General features: G+C 43.3%; 1 protein-coding gene across 6 annotated transcripts in view; it reads left to right on the plus strand.

Moving 5' to 3' along the window:
* The window catches only part of LOC124039466 (semaphorin-5A-like), a 327,706-nt gene that overhangs the window by 288,536 nt on the left and 19,170 nt on the right, over positions 1-20,000 (plus strand). For all 6 annotated transcript variants that reach the window (XM_046355461.1, XM_046355465.1, XM_046355462.1 and 3 more), the window contains one exon: positions 15,312-15,521. In XM_046355461.1, the coding sequence (XP_046211417.1) occupies positions 15,312-15,521 (210 nt within the window). The remainder of the gene's footprint in view (positions 1-15,311; positions 15,522-20,000) is intronic.

A 20,000-nucleotide genomic window follows, 5' to 3' on the forward strand; every position in this document is an offset into this window, starting at 1 on the left:
TCTCCCTCTCTTTCCTCTCCTGCTCTCTGAAGTTAATGACTGTGGAGGTTCAAAGCAATGATGGCAGACATGGTGGTGCAGCTGGTAAACTCCCAGGCATGTGAGGAGCGACAGACATCTGACATCTTTCTGATTAGAAATCTTTTGATTCATTTAAGATGTTGGAGGAAACTACAGATGTAGGATCTTAATCTGATCACCCTGTTGCAGGAGAACTTTCCTGGGGAGGGGTGTCACGCGTCATGTGTGTGTGTGTGCCTGCTTGTGATCATCCCCTAACAGATTCCTTTAGACCCAGAATCAGTAGTTAACCTTTGTCACACAGAGAGCCAGTCCTGCAGTTATCAGCTCCGTATTGATGTGTGTGATGGGGCCACAGAGCCAAAGACCCCCCAGTCCCCTTCAATCCTCCAGAGATGATGAGAACCCGGTGGGAATAGAGTGCAATGTCGCCCAACGAAGATTTACAGTGAGCAGCGGGCTACTCGCTATCGATTTGAGTCGACATACACACACACACCTAAGGCATTTATAAGAAGATGGTGATAAAGCAGGCTGATAGTGTGTGTGTGTGTGTGTGTGTGTGTGTGTGTGTGTGTGTGTGTGTGTGTGTGTGTGTGTGTGTGTGTGTGTGTGTGTGTGTGTGTGTGTGTGTGTGTGCGTGCGTGCGTGCGTGCGTGCGTGCGTGCGTGCGTGCGTGCGTGTCTGTGTGTAAAATACGGAGGCTCCTGTACCTAGACGTGATCACAATAGATAGTGACCAGTGCAGTAACCCTAAGAGACAGATAGCCAGAGACAGTGGTTTATACTCCAATGAAACGCATGAAATATTATCACACACATAAAACCACACTGCCTCTGTATCGTGGTTGGAAATAGGAAAACTCCAGTAGTCATCAGTAAATAAGGAACTAATACACCCACACCACGTTTACCTACAGTACCAGTCAACAGTTAGGACACATCTACTCATTCATGGGGTTTTTCAGAAATTTTACTATTTTCTACATTGTATAATAATAGTGAAGACATCAAAACTATGAAATAACACATATGGAATCATGTAGTTTGTCTTATGTCAAGGTGCTCCAGCATGCAGGTAAAGGCATTGTTCGTCACCAAACTGTTCGTCAACCAAATTCTCCCAACCTAGATGGTTGGGAGAAGTTGCTCTCGGAGGATGTGTTGGTACCATTCTTTATTCATGGCTGTGTTCTTAGGAAAAATTGTGAGTGAGCCCACTCCCTTGGCTGAGAAGCAACCCCACACATGAATGGTCACAGGATGCTTTACTGTTGACATGACACAGGACTGATGGTAGCGCTCACCTTGTCTTCTCCGGACAAGCTTTTTTACAGATGCCTCAAACAATCAGAAAGGGGATTCATCAAAGAAAATGACTTTACCCCAGTCCTCAGCAGTCCAATCCCTGGTGGTCCTGGAACTTGCTGGACTTTCTTGGGCGCACTGAAGCCTTCTTCACAACAATTGAACCGCTCTCCTTGAAGTTCTTGATGGTCCAATAAATGGTTGATTTAGGTGCAATCTTACCGGCAGCAATATCCTTGCCTATGAAGCCCTTTTTGTGCAAAGCAATGATGTCGGCACGTGTTTCCTTGCAGGTGACCATGATTGACAGAGGAAGAACAATGATTCCAAGCACCACCCTCCTTTTGAAGCTTCCAGTCTGTTGTTCAAACTCAATCAGCATGACAGAGTGATCTCCAGCCTTGTCCTTGTCAACACTCACACCTGTGTTAATGAGAGAATCACTGACATGATGTCAGCTGGTTCTTTTGTGGCAGGGTTGAAATAGTATTGGAAATGTTTTTGGGGGGATTCAGTTCATTTGCATGGCAAAGAGGGACTTTGCAATTCTTTGCAATTCACCTGATCACTCTTCATAACATTCTGGAGTATGTGCAAATTGCCATCATGTAACGGTTTTCTAGGTGTGAAGGAGAGTCGGACCAAAATGCAGCGTGTAGATTGCGATCCATGTTTAATGAACAAAACGTAACACAAATCTAAAATACAAACACTACAAAAAAAAGAACGTAATGAAAACCGAAACAGCCTATACTAGTGTAAACTAACACAGACAGGAACAAGGACACTAAGGACAATCACCCACAACAAACTCAAAGAATATGGCTGCCTAAATATGGTTCCCAATCAGAGACAACGATAAACACCTGCCTCTGATTGAGAACCACTCCAGACAGCCATAGACTTTGCTAGATCACCCCACTACCTACAATCCCAATATATACACACCCACATACAAAAAAAAACATGCCACACCCTGGCCTGACCCAATACATAAAGATAAACACAAAATACTTCGACCAGGGCGTGACACATCACACAAACTGAGGCAGCAGACTTTGTGAAAATTAATATTTGTGTCATTCTCAAGACTTTTGGCCACGACTGTACATGTATAAATGTATCATTAAAGGACCAGGAGGTTTACCTTCATGTATAAATATATCATTAAAGGACCAGGAGGTTTACCTGACCATGTATAAATCTATCATTAAAGGACCAGGAGGTTTACCTTCATGTATAAATATATCATTAAAGGACCAGGAGGTTTACCTGACCATGTATAAATCTATCATTAAAGGACCAGGAGGTTTACCTTCATGTATAAATATATCATTAAAGGACCAGGAGGTTTACCTTCATGTATAAATGTATCATTAAAGGACCAGGAGGTTTACCTGACCATGTGACAAGTCCAGGGAAAAACAATATTTATAGATTATACTGTATACATACCATATGACTATGAGAGACCATCCCTGCAAACTGTTCCAACCTTCTGGAGCTGACCTTTAAAATACAGGTGAGTCTCTAAGAGTCACTGACATGAATGATGTTTTTTCAGGTCTTTTGATGTGTGTTTCTTCCTCCGTTCCTGCAGAATGTCAACATGGTTGTCATGCAAGGATCAGAGGGATCAGAGGGATCAGAAAGGGCTGACATTTGGCGATTTTAACTCCTTTTGAAGTCACATGTTTTATCCCAGACGCAACTCACACCTGCTTCACGCCGATACGGAATGCTAAATCCTTTAGATTAGGAAATAATTCAAATGTTAGATTAGGAAGTGTGTTTGAACACCTTTGGTTTCATCTCTCGTCACCTCGGTTGAGGGGACACTATCTATCTAAATTAGATGAGATAGATAAAGCGTATAAGATGAAGCCAAGCAGTGAGAATGACTTTTATTGGACATACTAAGTCATTTTTAGTGGCGATCAAGGGCTTAATTATGGTTATTTAGTTAATTACTTAAGATGTTAATTGATTAAGAGATCTTTCTCCTCGTATCTACTCAGTAATTATTTATGTAATGTGTTCTCCTTTGTAGTTTTTCCTTAAAGTGGAACTGACATCATTTTAGCAACATTAAATCTTATTCAAATCTGTTCATAATACACCCCCAGGGAGAATGGGACACGTTTTTCTTATTATCTTTTGTAATTTTCTGACACGCGAGCACTTAGATATGGTCATTTTCCCGGTTTCATAAATTCATAGAATGTTTGGGAATTACGGCATTTACATTCTTGACTAACTATTAGTTTCTTTTGCCAACATTTACAGACACCGATCATATTCACCGGAGGTTGCACGTCCGTAAATTAATCAGCTATTCTGCTCTCTGGCACACTCAGGCGAGTGTGTCAGAGTGTCGTCGTCTCTCTGTGATGTGTTTCAGCTCAGACGCTCTGAGGCGAAGGCCCTCTCTGAGACAGATTAGTCTCCCCTGCTCACAGACATCACAGCGAGCACAGATATATTACTTCTGCCTGTGCTCAGACAAGCACTTCAATTTGCTTACTGCCCCAATAGGTCCACAGACGATGCAATCGCCATCACATGCACACTGCCCTATTGTATCTGGACACTATGTAAGAATGCTGTTCATTGACTATAGCTCAGCATTCAACACTATAGTACCCTCCAAGCTCATTAAGCTTGAGGCCCTGGGGCTCAACCCCGCCCTGTGTAATTGGATCCTGGACTTCCTAATTCACCCCAGGTGGTGAAGGTAGGAAACAACATCTCCACTTCGCTTATCCTCAACTATGGGGCCCCACAAGCGTGCGTGCTCAGCCCCCTCCTGTACTCCCTGTTAACACATGACTGTGTGGCCGTAGACGCCTCCAACTCAATCATCAAGTTTTCCGACGACACAACAGTAGTAGGCTTGCTTACCAACAATGACGAGACAAGCCTACAGGGAGGAAGTGAGGGCACTCGGAGTGTGGTGTCAGGAAAACAACCTATCACTCAAGGTCAACAAAACAATGGAGATGATCGTGGACTTCAGGAAACAGCTAAGGGAGCACCCCCCTATCCACATTGACGGGACATCAGTGGGGAAGGGGGGAAGTTTTAAGTTCCCTGGCGTACACATCACGGACAAATTGAAATGGTCCACCCACACAGTCAGTGTGGTGAAGAAGGCGCAACAGCGCCTCTTCAACCTCAGGAGGCTGAAGAAATTTGTCTTTTCACCTAAAACCCTCACAAACTTTTACAGATGCACAATTAAGAGCATCCTGTTGGGCTGTATCACCTCCTGGTACGGCAACTTCACCACCCACAACTGCAGGGCTCTCCAGAGGGTGGTGCTGTCTGCCTGCCCTCCAGGACACCTACAGCACCTGATGTCACAGGAAGGCCAAAAAGATAACCAAGGAAAACAATCACCCAAGCCACTGCCTGTTCACCCAGCTACCATCCAGAAGGCGGAATCAGTACAAGTGCATCAAAGCTGGGACCGAGACTGAAAAACAGCTTCTATCTCAAGGCCCTCAGACTGTTAAATAGTCATCACTAGCACAGAGATGCTGCTGCCTACATACAGCCTTGAAAATCAATGGCCACTTTAATAAATGGATCACTAGTCACTTTAATAATGTTTACATATCTTGCATTGCTCATCTCATATGTATATACTGTATTTTATACCATCTATTGCATCTTGCCTATGCTGCCTGGCCGTCACTCATCCATATATTTATATGCATATATTCCTTTACTTAGATTTGTATGTTATAGGTAGTTGTTGTGGAATTGTTAGATTACTTGTTAGATATTGCTGCACTGTCGGAACTAGAAGCACAATATTTTTCGCTACACTCACAATAACATCTGCTCCCCATGTGAATGTGACCAATAACATTTGATTTGATTTGACTAGCCCGCTGACCGATCTTAATGTTTTTTAAGTTTATATTTTTCCTTTTTTTATTCCCCAGCAATTGTTGACTGTTGGGACTGACTTTAATCCCTTATTAACATGATTACTAGTTCAATAAGTCCCACATGAACACATTCTCAGGGACTGACTTCAATCCCTTATTAACATGATTACTAGTTCAATAAGTCCCACATGAACACATTCTCAGGGACTGACTTCAATCCCTTATTAACATGATTACTAGTTCAATAAGTCCCACATGAACACATTCTCAGGGACTGACTTCAATCCCTTATTAACATGATTACTAGTTCAATAAGTCCCACATGAACACATTCTCAGGGACTGACTTCAATCCCTTATTAACATGATTACTAGTTCAATAAGTCCCACATGAACAGCTGATCTGATACACAGTAGCAGTTAAAGATGAGATGTTAAAGTCTCTCTATCAGGTAGTTTACAGATGTTTATTCATTTATTTCACCGGGTAAATTGACTGAGAACACATTCTCAGTTACAGCAACAACCTGGAAAATAGTTAGTGGGAAGGAGAGGGGATGAAAAATTATGCTATGATGATATATGATTGGGAATTTAGGCAGGACACTGGGGCTAACACCCTTACTCTTACGATAAGTGCCACGGGATCTTTATTGAACACAGAGTCAGGACACCTGTTTAACATCCCAGCCGGATGACTGCACCCAACACAGGGTAATGTCCCCAGTCACTTTTCATACCGGAGGAAAGAGTGCTTCCCACTGGCCCTCCAACACCACTTCCAGCAGCATCTGGTCTCCCATCCAGGGATTGACCAGGACCAACCCTGCTTAGCTTCAGAGGCAAACTAGCAGTGGGATGCATGGTGGTATGCTGCTGACAAAGATCAGGTTGATAGATCTGACAATCTCTTCACTATAAACCCGAGTCACTTCCTTGTATCTGTCTTACCTCTGTTGACCCCAGACAAATGTAAATACAACATCTCCTAGTTATTAGCCCTAATCACTGTGTGTTAGTTACAGTGTGTGTGGACGTATTTACAGTTTTTTTTGATTGCATAAGCACAATTTTCAAAACAGGGCCCGTGTTTTCAAAACACTACACACAATTAGCACAACCACACACCCAATTAGCAAAACACTACATATCCTTTGCAAAATTGAACACTCTTGTAAAAAAGATACACTTCTTTTTAAAAACCACACTTTGTTACCATATGAAAAACAATACATGTTTCACATTACTATACTCTGTTTGCACGAGTTACACTCTGCTGTGATAAACCCAAAACACTTTTAGCACTTCTACTTCCCTATGATTAGAGTAGGCTACTATCAACAAAGTACAAATATAATGTAAATTCACCAAACACTACACAAGACCAATGTTGCAGACTGAAGAAACTCATTTAATTTCTCAATACGCCCAAAATTTTGACATGGAGATTCATAATACTGTAACCAAACGGCACTTTACGTATTGTAAGTTCAAAACTCTTTTAAATAATACGTAATAACTAGACATTGTCTCTTCGCCTAGCTGGATCTGGCCAGAGAATTTCATCAACATCGCAGGCAATGTTGTCATTAGCAAGACACCTTGGAAAGAAACGTCTTGAATGACGAATCCATCCTTGCATTGCTGCTACCTCCATCTGGTCACAGGCCTCCTCCATGGCTTGGATGAGGGGTACCTCAGCCTGGAGACAGAGATCATATACCTTCTACCGCCATGCCGAGAAAAACTATTCTTTAGGGTTGAGGAATGGAGAGTATGGTGGAAGATATGCGACGGTGAAATGTGGATGTTGCTGAAACCAGTTCTGAACCAGACCAGAGCGGTGGAAAGACACATTGTCCCAGACAACAATGTATTGCATATGATCGATTTGATTTTCTGCTGTTATGTTGTGCAATTGGTCCAAGAATGTAAGTATGAGTGCTGTGTTGTAAGGGCCCATATGGGCATGGCGGTGGAGGACCCCATTCTGTGTAATGGCTGCACAGAGTGTTATATTACCCCCACGTTGCCCTGGGACATTGACTATAGCCCTGTGGCCAATGACGTTTCTTCCCCTCCTTCGTGTTCTCGTCAGGTTGAACCCAGCCTCATCTACATAAATGAACTCATGCTGGATCTCCTCTCCATCCATTCGTAAAACTCTCTGAAAAACAGTGTCAGGCAAAATGTGTAGTTCAGTGTAGATCTAGTAAACATATTACAGTACAGTAAAAGATTATAAGACAAGATTACACTGCTAAAGTGAATACATACCTCTGCATAATCATGCCGCAGTTGTTTCACCCTTTCGGAATTGCGCTCGAAAGGCACTCGATAAATTTGCTTCATTTGAATATGTTTTTTTTTTAGGATGCGTGCCAGTGTTGATGTTGAGACCTGATGGATATCGTTGAAAATGGCGTGGTTATTGACAATGTTAGCTTGGAGCTGCTTGAGTGTTATAGCATTGTTGGCCAAAACCATGTTTACTATCTCCCTCTCTTGCTGTTCTGTGAACATAGGAGGCCTTCCCCCTTGTCGTCCCTGACCCTCAATCCTATGTAGAAAAAAACAGTATACAATAGTACAGTAATTTCACAGGAAAAGGTAACAGAAGTGCTGATAGTGCATAGAATACAGTACTGTAAGCAGTTACTGAAACCTTGCAGATGTTTTTGATATGATGATATTTTTACAATACCTATTTTCCAGTCTAAATGTTCTCATCACACTTGCCCCTGTATACCTGCTTAGATTTGGCTGTACTCGCAGTCCAGCCTCCCTCCGCGTCAGGCCGTGGTTGACAACGTGGTCAACCAGTGTTGCGCGGATCTCATTTGTCAGATTCGGTCCTCTTTGAGCACCTTCTTGTCTTCCTCTTCCTCCCCTTCCTCCTCCTCCTCGTTCTCCTTCTCGTCCTCCTCGTTCTCCTCGTCCTCGTCCTCCTCGTCCTCGTGCTGCTCCTCCTCTCTGACTCTTTCCATTGTACTTGAAGACCGATGAACTCACCTGCTGCTTTTTATAGTGCTTATACACCTGATTGGTGTGTCTACAATTAAGCAAACGAGTGTTTGCACACCTGATGACTGTGTTGAACCAATAGGTTGGAGGGTGTGGTAATCTGACAGTCAATGTTTTGGTATTGAAGGACGTGACTTCATGATAGATTTTTGTGTGTAAAGTATGTTAAGTGTGTTTAGTGTTTTGTAAATCACTGTGTGTAGAGTTTTGCAACAAGTGTGAGGTTGACAATGTGCTTATAGTTGTGCAAATATGGGCTGATGTTTTGCTTCTTGAGTGTAAGGTTTTGCTAATAGTGTACTACTTTTAATTTTAGTGTGTAAGCAATCCAAAAAAACTGTAACAAGAATAGTAAACCATCAAAACTGTCACCAACTGGGGACATTTTGTTAGTCCCCACGAGGTCAAATACTATTTCTAGTGGGTGTATGGTTAAGGTTAGAATTAGTCTTAGAATTATGCTAAGGGTTAAGGAAAATAGGATTTCTTGTGGGGACTGAATTGTGTGTCCCCACAAGGTTAGCTGTACAAGACTGTGTGTGTGTGTGTGTGTGTGTGTGTGTGTGTGTGTGTGTGTGTGTGTGTGTGTGTGTGTGTGTGTGTGTGTGTGTGTGTGTGTGTGTGTGTGTGTGTGTGTGTGTGTGTGTGTGTGTGTGTGTGTGTGTGTGTGTGTGTGTGTTTGCTTGCCTGACTGACAGCATGTGTATCTCTGTTCCCCATTCCCATCAGACTGGGAGTTTTCATTGCCCTCTCAATAACTTTTAATAAGCGATTCACACAAACACACAAACACACACACAAACACACAACCACACACACAACCACACACACAAACACACAACCACACACACAAACACACACACACACACACTAAGCGTCTCCCTGAGTCGATCCCTGGGGCGAGTGTTTGACAATCCAGATGACAGCTGTGGGAATACTGTCACAGCTCTGTGGCTTAGAACTGTAATCCAACTGAGCTGTTCATTTTCTGGATTACACACACACACACACACACACACATTTCTGATCTCATCTCAATTGTTTGTGAATGTGTGGGACACTGTCAGTGGGAATCTCAATATTTGTACTTTTACAGTTGTTCAGCCCATAAGAGGAGGGGGATTGTTTAAGAAGGTCAGAACAAGGATCAGTTAGCTATTTGATTTGGAATTTTAAGACCCCTTGAAGTATCCCCTTACTGCTATTAGCATATTCAAACGCATTGCATAACAGATTTATATAGTCCTCCCCAAAAAACAGAGAATCTCTTTCAGAGAATCAAAAGAATCTAAAGGAAGTTTGTTGTGAAGTGTCTGTCCTTTATCGGAGAGATGTGAGAAAGATCAGGAAACATTTGTTTTTAATATATTTTTAATATATAGTCTCCATATATACTTCCATCCATTTTTTTCCAACTGGTACCAGGGAACCTTCAGATGAGTTTTTATTTTATTTAACTAGGCAAGTCAGTTAAGAACAAATTCTTATTTTCAATGACGGCCTAGGAACAGTGGGTTAACTGCCTGTTCAGGGGCAGATCGACAGATTTGTACCTTGTCAGCTCGGGGGTTTGAACTTGCACCTTCCGGTCACTAGTCCAATGCTCTAACCACTTGGCTACCCTGAGTCTTGTGAGGCCCATGGGTGTCCTAAAGAAAAATAACTACCTTTCCACAGAGGGGTAATATTAGTGTATAGCCCAAACTGTTTCGGACGCTACAGACAGAAGTTACAGGTCTGCTGTACCGACTTCAAGTGAGACCCAAGACACTTGTGGGGATCGTAGAGCAAAGAAAACCATCGTGATTGTGAGAGTCTTATCGTTCCATAGAGGGGTCATAATAGTTTTGTAGGCCAAACCGTTCGGATGTTGCAGAACATTTTGTGAGAATAGCCATTTTAGGGATGCCTAATGGTCTGATAAACACTGCTCTAACTCTGCCACCTTTCACCACAGATAAGATGCCTAATGGTCTGATAAACACTGCTCTAACTCTGCCACCTTTCACCACAGATAAGATGCCTAATGGTCTGATAAACACTGCTCTAACTCTGCCACCTTTCACCACAGATAAGATGCCTAATGGTCTGATAAACACTGCTCTAACTCTGCCACCTTTCACCACAGATAAGATGTCTAATGGTCTGATAAACACTGCTCTAACTCTGCCACCTTTCACCACAGATAAGATGTCTAATGGTCTGATAAACACTGCTCTAACTCTGCCACCTTTCACCACAGATAAGATGCCTAATGGTCTGATAAACACTGCTCTAACTCTGCCACCTTTCACCACAGATAAGATGCCTAATGGTCTGATAAACACTGCTCTAACTCTGCCACCTTTCACCACAGATAAGATGCCTAATGGTCTGATAAACACTGCTCTAACTCTGCCACCTTTCACCACAGATAAGATGTCTAATGGTCTGATAAACACTGCTCTAACTCTGCCACCTTTCACCACAGATAAGATGTCTAATGGTCTGATAAACACTGCTCTAACTCTGCCACCTTTCACCACAGATAAGATGCCTAATGGTCTGATAAACACTGCTCTAACTCTGCCACCTTTCACCACAGATAAGATGCCTAATGGTCTGATAAACACTGCTCTAACTCTGCCACCTTTCACCACAGATAAGATGTCTAATGGTCTGATAAACACTGCTCTAACTCTGCCACCTTTCACCACAGATAAGATGCCTAATGGTCTGATAAACACTGCTCTAACTCTGCCACCTTTCACCACAGATAAGATGCCTAATGGTCTGATAAACACTGCTCTAACTCTGCCACCTTTCACCACAGATAAGATGCCTAATGGTCTGATAAACACTGCTCTAACTCTGCCACCTTTCACCACAGATGAGGAAGTGCAACACTGGGATGTGGTGGATTGAGACACATCCAAAAGCAAAATAAAATTATATATCTAACTTAAACTGACAGATTTTTATTATACTAATTATATTTCAGTGGGGGCGCGGACATCGACTTTAGGGGGCTAGACTGCATTGTATTTCATTTCTTGTTTCTAACTCTGTACTTTGAGTAAGATCACACACCACCTCTCAATCACAGTCCTGACTTGAAATTGGAGGAGTGACAATACTATGAAACAATGTGTTTGTAGGAGTGAGAAGACTATGAAACAGTCCATGGTGTTTGGAGGAATGAGAAGACTATGAAACAGTCCATGGTGTTTGTAGGAGTGAGAAGACTATGAAACAGTCCATGATATTTGGAGGAATGAGAAGACTATGAAACAGTCCATGATATTTGTAGGAGTGAGAAGACTATGAAACAGTCCATGGTGTTTGGAGGAATGAGAAGACTATGAAACAGTCCATGGTGTTTGGAGGAGTGAGAAGACTATGAAACAATGTTTTTGTAGGAGTGAGAAGACTATGAAACAGTCCATGGTGTTTGGAGGAATGAGAAGACTATGAAACAGTCCATGGTGTTTGTAGGAGTGAGAAGACTATGAAACAGTCCATGATATTTGGAGGAATGAGAAGACTATGAAACAGTCCATGATATTTGTAGGAGTGAGAAGACTATGAAACAGTCCATGGTATTTGTAGGAGTGAGAAGACTATGAAACAGTCCATGGTGTTTGGAGGAATGAGAAGACTATGAAACAGTCCATGATATTTGTAGGAGTGAGAAGACTATGAAACAGTCCATGATGTTTGTAGGAGTGAGAAGACTATGAAACAGTCCCTTGTGGAAGAGTGTGAGTTCGTAGTGTACATCTACCAGACTAAGCAGGGGGATTTTTAAAGAGTGCAGGTCACCGTGGTAGGCAGGGCTGTCCATGCCACTGCCTGTTCCAAATCAAATCAATAAAGAGCATGGGGCCTCAGAGGATCTGTCAGTGCTCCTGCCAACTCAGTGGCAGGGTGAGGTAGGGAAGGTGTGTGTGTGTGCAGACATGTTGACTCCCAAGGTTGTGTGTAGCTATAAAGAGGTCAGGACTGTACATGTGATAGGTAAACACTCTGTTTTCTCTACTAAAGGGCTGCAGGGACAATCCCAAACTGTCCCTGGATGGAGCGCTCGATGAAACAAAAGACGGAGAGAAAGAAAGAGAGGGGGTGAGAAAGAGAGAGGGAAGAGGGTGAACGATACGGAGATTGAGATCAAATCCAAATCAAAGTTTATTGGTCACATGCAACGTTTTGCTGACGTTTTCACAGGCAAAATGATTATGGTTCTAGCTCCAACAGAGCAGCGAAATGATTAGGTTTCTAGCTCCAACAGAGCAGTGAAATTGTTATGTTTCTAGCTCCAACAGAGCATCAATATCTAATGATTAAGTTTCTAGCTCCAACAGAGCATCAACATTTAATGGTTATGTTTATAGCACCAACAGAGCACCAATATCTAGCAATACAATAACAATACACGCATAATCCAATAGTCCAGAATATAAATAGTTATATGTGTATGTATGTGAATGGTGTGTACAGTCGTGGCCAAAAGTTTTGAGAATGACACAAATATTAATTTTCACAAAAACATTTCCAATGCATTTCAGCCCTGCAACAAAATAACCAGCTGACATCATGGCAGAGATTCTCTCGTTAACACAGGTGTGAGTATTGATGAGGACAAGGCTGGAGATCACTCTGTCAAGCTGATTGAGTTCGAAGAACCGACTGGAAGCTTCAAAAAGAGGGTGGTGCTTGGAATAATTTTTCTTCCTCTGTCAACCATGGTTACCTGCAAGGAAAAACATGCCGTCATCATTGCTTTGCACAAACAGGGCTTCACAGGCAAGGATATTGCTGCCAGTCAGATTGCACCTAAATCAACCATTTATCGGATCATCAAGAACTTCAAGGAGAGCGGTTCAATTGTTGTGAAGAAGGCTTCAGGGCGCCCAAGAAAGTCCAGCAAGTGCCAGGACCGTCTCCTAAATTTCATTCAGCTGCGGGATCGGGGCACCACCAGTGCAGAGCTTGCTCAGGAATGGCAGCAGGCAGGTGTAAGTGTATCTGCACGCACAGTGAGGCGAAGAGTTTTGGAGGATGGCCTGGTGTCAAGAAGGGCAGCAAAGAAGCCACTTCTCTCCAGGAAAAACATCAGGGACAGACTGATATTCTGCAGAAGGTACAGGGATTGGACTGCTGAGGACTGGGGTAAAGTTTATTTTCTGTGATGAATCCCCTTTCTGATTGTTTGAGGCATCTGTAAAAAAGCTTGTCCGGAGAAGACAAGGTGAGCCCTACCATCAGTCCTCTGTCATGCCTACAGTAAAGCATCCTGAGACCATTCATGTGTGGGATTGCTTCTCAGCCAAGGGATTGGGCTCACTAACAATTCTGCCTAAGAACACAGCCATGAATAAAGAATGGTACCAACACATCCTCCGAGAGCAACTTCTCCCAACCAACCAGGAACAGTTTGGTGACAAACAATGCCTTTTCCAGCATGATGGAGCACCTTGCCATGAGGTAAAAGTGATAACTAAGTTGCTCTGGGAACAAATCATCGATATTTTGGGTCCATGTCCAGGAATCAACCCAGTCCGTAATCCCATTGACAACTTGTGGTCAATCCTCAAGAGGCGGGTGGACAAACAAAACCCCAAAAATTCTGACAAACTCAGTCAGGATCATCAGTCAGGATGTGCCATCAGTCAGGATGTGGCCCAGAAGGTAATTGACAGTATGCCAGGGCGGATTTCAGAGGTCTTGAGAAAGAAGGGTCAACACCGCAAATTTTGACTCTTTGCATCAACTTCATGTAATTGTCAATAAAAGCCTTTGACACTCATGAAATGCTTGAAATTATACTTCAGTATTCCATAGTAACATCTGACAAAAATATCTAAAGACACTGAGGCAGCAGACTGTGAAAATTAATATTTGTGTTATTTTCAAAATGTTTGGCCACGACTGTGTAGATATTATGGACAGTATGTGAATAGAGAAGGTGTCAGTAGTTAGGTGACTTCTGGCGCCGACAGAGGTGGCCGCCTCGCTTCGCGTTCCTAGGAAACTGCAGTATTTTGTTACAAGCATTTTGCTACACTCGCATTAACATCTGCTAACCATGTGTATGTGACAAATACAATTTGATTAGATAGTTATAGAGGATGAGCCTGGACTAGAATACAGTATTTAGATAGGAAGTGGGTAAAACAGTATGTAAACATTATTCAAGTGATCAGTGTTCATTGACTACTGTATGTACATAGTTTAGCAGTCTCTAAGGTGCAGGGTATATTGAGATAGAGAGACAAAGGGAGATCACAGAGAAAGAGAGAGAGAGAGAGTGGCAGAGAAAGAGAGAGCGAAAGGATTTCATTGTTGTCGGTTCAGAAGGTTGATAATAGCACAGTGGGTCGATTGAGTGAATCATCAATGGAGTGTTTGGAAGCGAACACTGTAATTTAGTTTCAAGTTATTATCATTCACACAAAGACATCAGGCCAGCCTTTCAGATTCACTCTGAAAGGGACATTTTCAAAGCCTCTGATGATGAATGAACAACGTAATAGAAGCTTAATAAAAATTACAGTTTCATATTTCATTAATATTTCTCCGTTAACTCATTTCAAATGAGGGATCATAGATTAGTCAAACACTCGTAGAGTTGAATTAGAGGATCCCTAGTAGCTCTCAGTCTGACAGTGTGTGTGTGCGTGCATGAGAGAGGCAGAGACGAAGAGTGTGTATACTTCAGCTTACAGAGGATGTTGTTTGACCTTGAGTGTGGCAGTGGCACTTCTACAATGATGTTGCCAGAGACTGTTTGTTGCTGATTTACGTCTCCAGTGAATGTCAAGCACTTCACATTTACACTTAGTCTCTTATTCTTGTAACTTACAACCAAAGGTGATATACTTTTAACATCCTTACACTCATGTACTATAGATGTTTTGTTCCAGTGAATCATCAAAGACTCAACAACAACTATTGGTCCAAATGATCAATTATAGCATATTCTTATTATATTATTTATTGCATAATTCTCAGTAGGTAAGTCCATCTGCCCCACACAGCTAAAACCTGACCCCGCCCCCACCTCCCCTCTCTCTCTCTCCCCCAGGAGATCTCCTGCGGTCGGGTAAGATCTCCGGCCACACTGTGAACAGAGACTGGACATCCTGGAGCTCCTGGTCTCAGTGCAGTAGAGACTGCAGCCGGGGGATACGTAGCCGTAAACGGTTCTGTGACTCCCCTGAACCACCGCACGGAGGACAGACCTGCCTGGGACCTGCTCAGGAGTACCAGGAGTGTAACATCACACCCTGCCCAGGTGAGATAGAGAGATGCATACACCTGAACACACATACACACACACTTAAACACACAAAACATGACTATGTTCAGTTGAGATAAGAGAGATGCATACACCTGAACACACATACACACACCCCTGAAAAAACACCCACACACACACCTAAACATATACAAACACACACACACACAAAAACATGACTCTGTGTTAAGGTGAGATATCCACCTACACCTACACAAAAACATGACTCTGTGTTAAGGTGAGATATCCACCTACACCTACACAAAAACATGACTCTGTGTTAAGGTGAGATATCCAGCTACACAAAAAAAACTATAAAACAGATGATAACTCAGGAAATCGTCAGGGAAAGAAATAGATTCATCTTTCTTATTTTTTTTGCCATGAATATGATACAGAACATCCATGAGACGTGAATAAAGAAATATCCTCATCGTGATTATAATAAGACACAGAATAACACAATGGGAGGCGTGAAGAACACCCGTTCCCCACAGCATCTCAGACTGTAATTACATTTCAGGGCAATTATACCGCTAGCTACAGAGGGGGGGTCTTATTCTGTTGTGAAAAGCCGAAAACAGTGTGTCTGTTTCTCCAGGGTTCTACCTGAAGGGAAAGAAAGCATTGTAATTAAATGAGTGTTCATAGTGACGGGAGGTAATGTGCTGTCTAAATGGAAATCCTCCTTCTTAGCTTCTCAAAGAAAACACCTGGCATCAAGCACACACACACGCACGCACGCACGCACACACACACACACACACACACACACACACACACACACACACACACACACACACACACACACACACACACACACACACACACACATACATACAACCAGGAGTTTGTTTCAAATCATTAATAATCATTAGGCTGTTTTTTGAAAGGAGTGCTACGTTAGCATCTTGCTAACAGCTCGGCCCTGTGTCTAGAGACCGCCCTCAACAACGCCGTTATCCATCACCACGTGTACTTTAAAGACCAGCCGTACAACACCGAGCCAAAGCTGTGATTTTAGCTGTTTATTTATTGACTGGAAAGTACCTTGTCTGTCTCGTCATGAGGTTATGAATGGGGTCATAATGATTCTGACCCACCGCGATAATCCATCAACCCAGTTAGCTAGAGGGGTTGGCTGCTAATGCTAGCTAGCTCTTAGATTTGCCCTCAAACACTCACTCACTCACTCACCAAATCAAATCTAATTGTATTTGTCAATACAACGTGTATTCTATTGACCAACAATGGTCAAACCAACAATGCAGTTTTCAGAAAAATAAGTGTTAAGTAAAATATAGATAAGTAAAACATAGAAAATAAAAGCTGCAGTAAAATAACAATAACGAGACTATATACAGGGGGTACCGGTACAGAGTCAATGTGGAGACTATATACAGGGGGTACCGGTACAGAGTCAATGTGGAGGCTATATACAGGGGGTACCGGTACAGAGTCAATGTGGAGGCTATATACAGGGGGTACCGGTACAGAGTTAATGTGGAGACTATATACAGGGGGTACCGGTACAGAGTCAATGTGGAGACTATATACAGGGGGTACCGGTACAGAGTTAATGTGGAGGCTATATACAGGGGGTAATGGTACAGAGTCAATGTGGAGACTATATACAGGGTGTACCGGTACAGAGTCAATGTGGAGACTATATACAGGGGGTAATGGTACAGAGTCAATGTGGAGACTATATACAGGGGGTACAGGTACAGAGTAAATGTGGAGGCTATATACAGGGTGTACCGGTACAGAGTCAATGTGGAGACTATATACAGGGGGTAATGGTACAGAGTCAATGTGGAGACTATATACAGGGGGTACCGGTACAGAGTCAATGTGGAGACTATATACAGGGGGTACCGGTACAGAGTCAATGTGGAGACTATATACAGGGGGTACCGGTACAGAGTAAATGTGGAGGCTATATACAGGGGGTAATGGTACAGAGTCAATGTGGAGACTATATACAGGGGGTAATGGTACAGAGTCAATGTGGAGACTATATACAGGGGGGACCGGTACAGAGTAAATGTGGAGGCTATATACAGGGTGTACCGGTACAGAGTCAATGTGGAGACTATATACAGGGGGTAATGGTACAGAGTCAATGTGGAGACTATATACAGAGGGTACCGGTACAGAGTCAATGTGGAGACTATATACAGGGGGTACCGGTACAGAGTCAATGTGGAGACTATATACAGGGGGTACCGGTACAGAGTCAATGTGGAGGCTATATACAGGGGGTACCGGTACAGAGTCAATGTGGAGACTATATACAGGGTCAATGTGGAGGCTATATACAGGGGGTACCGGTACAGAGACAATGTGGAGGCTATATACAGTGGGTACCGGTACAGAGTCAATGTGGAGACTATATACAGGGGGTACCGGTACAGAGTCAATGTGGAGGCTATATACAGGGTCAATGTGGAGGCTATATACAGGGGGTACCGGTACAGAGTCAATGTGGAGGCTATATACAGGGGGTACCAGTACAGAGTCAATGTGGAGACTATATACAGGGTGTACCGGTACAGAGTCAATGTGGAGGCTATATACAGGTACAGAGTCAATGTGGAGACTATATACAGGGGGTACCGGTACAGAGTCAATGTGGAGGCTATATACAGGGAGTACCGGTACAGAGTCAATGTGGAGGCTATATACAGGGGGTACTGGTACAGAGTCAATGTGGAGACTATATACAGGGTGTACCGGTACAGAGTCAATGTGGAGGCTATATACAGGTAGTACCGGTACAGAGTCAATGTGGAGGCTATATACAGGGGGTACCAGTACAGAGTCAATGTGGAGACTATATACAGGGGGTACCATTACAGAGTCAATGTGGAGACTATATACAGGGGGTACCGGTACAGAGTCAATGTGGAGGCTATATACAGGGGGTACCGGTACAGAGTCAATGTGGAGGCTATAAACAGGGGGTACCGGTACAGAGTCAATGTGGAGACTATATACAGGGTCAATGTGGAGGCTATATACAGGGGGTACCGGTACAGAGACAATGTGGAGGCTATATACAGTGGGTACCGGTACAGAGTCAATGTGGAGACTATATACAGGGGGTACCGGTACAGAGTCAATGTGGAGGCTATTTACAGGGTCAATGTGGAGGCTATATACAGGGGGTACCGGTACAGAGTCAATGTGGAGGCTATATACAGGGGGTACCAGTACAGAGTCAATGTGGAGACTATATACAGGGTGTACCGGTACAGAGTCAATGTGGAGGCTATATACAGGTACAGAGTCAATGTGGAGACTATATACAGGGGGTACCGGTACAGAGTCAATGTGGAGGCTATATACAGGGAGTACCGGTACAGAGTCAATGTGGAGGCTATATACAGGGGTACCAGTACAGAGTCAATGTGGAGGCTATATACAGGGGGTACTGGTACAGAGTCAATGTGGAGACTATATACAGGGAGTACCGGTACAGAGTCAATGTGGAGGCTATATACAGGGGGTACTGGTACAGAGTCAATGTGGAGACTATATACAGGGGGTACCAGTACAGAGTCAATGTGGAGACTATATACAGGGGGTACCGGTACAGAGTCAATGTGGAGACTATATACAGGGGGTACCGGTACAGAGTCAATGTGGAGGCTATATACAGGGGGTACCGGTACAGAGTCAATGTGGAGACTATATACAGGGGGTACCGGTACAGAGTCAATGTGGAGACTATATACAGGGGGTACCGGTACAGAGTCAATGTGGAGACTATATACAGGGGGTACCGGTACAGAGTCAATGTGGAGACTATATACAGGGTGTACCGGTACAGAGTCAATGTGGAGGCTATATACAGGGTGTACCGGTACAGAGTCAATGTGGAGGCTATATACAGGGGGTACTGGTACAGAGTCAATGTGGAGACTATATACAGGGTGTACCGGTACAGAGTCAATGTGGAGGCTATATACAGGGAGTACCGGTACAGAGTCAATGTGGAGGCTATATACAGGGGGTACCAGTACAGAGTCAATGTGGAGACTATATACAGGGGGTACCATTACAGAGTCAATGTGGAGACTATATACAGGGGGTACCGGTACAGAGTCAATGTGGAGGCTATATACAGGGGGTACCGGTACAGAGTCAATGTGGAGGCTATAAACAGGGGGTACCGGTACAGAGTCAATGTGGAGACTATATACAGGGTCAATGTGGAGGCTATATACAGGGGGTACCGGTACAGAGACAATGTGGAGGCTATATACAGTGGGTACCGGTACAGAGTCAATGTGGAGACTATATACAGGGGGTACCGGTACAGAGTCAATGTGGAGGCTATATACAGGGTCAATGTGGAGGCTATATACAGGGGGTACCGGTACAGAGTCAATGTGGAGGCTATATACAGGGGGTACCAGTACAGAGTCAATGTGGAGACTATATACAGGGTGTACCGGTACAGAGTCAATG

This window comes from Oncorhynchus gorbuscha, linkage group LG07 (genome assembly GCF_021184085.1).
Source record: "Oncorhynchus gorbuscha isolate QuinsamMale2020 ecotype Even-year linkage group LG07, OgorEven_v1.0, whole genome shotgun sequence".
Lineage (NCBI taxonomy): Eukaryota > Metazoa > Chordata > Actinopteri > Salmoniformes > Salmonidae > Oncorhynchus > Oncorhynchus gorbuscha.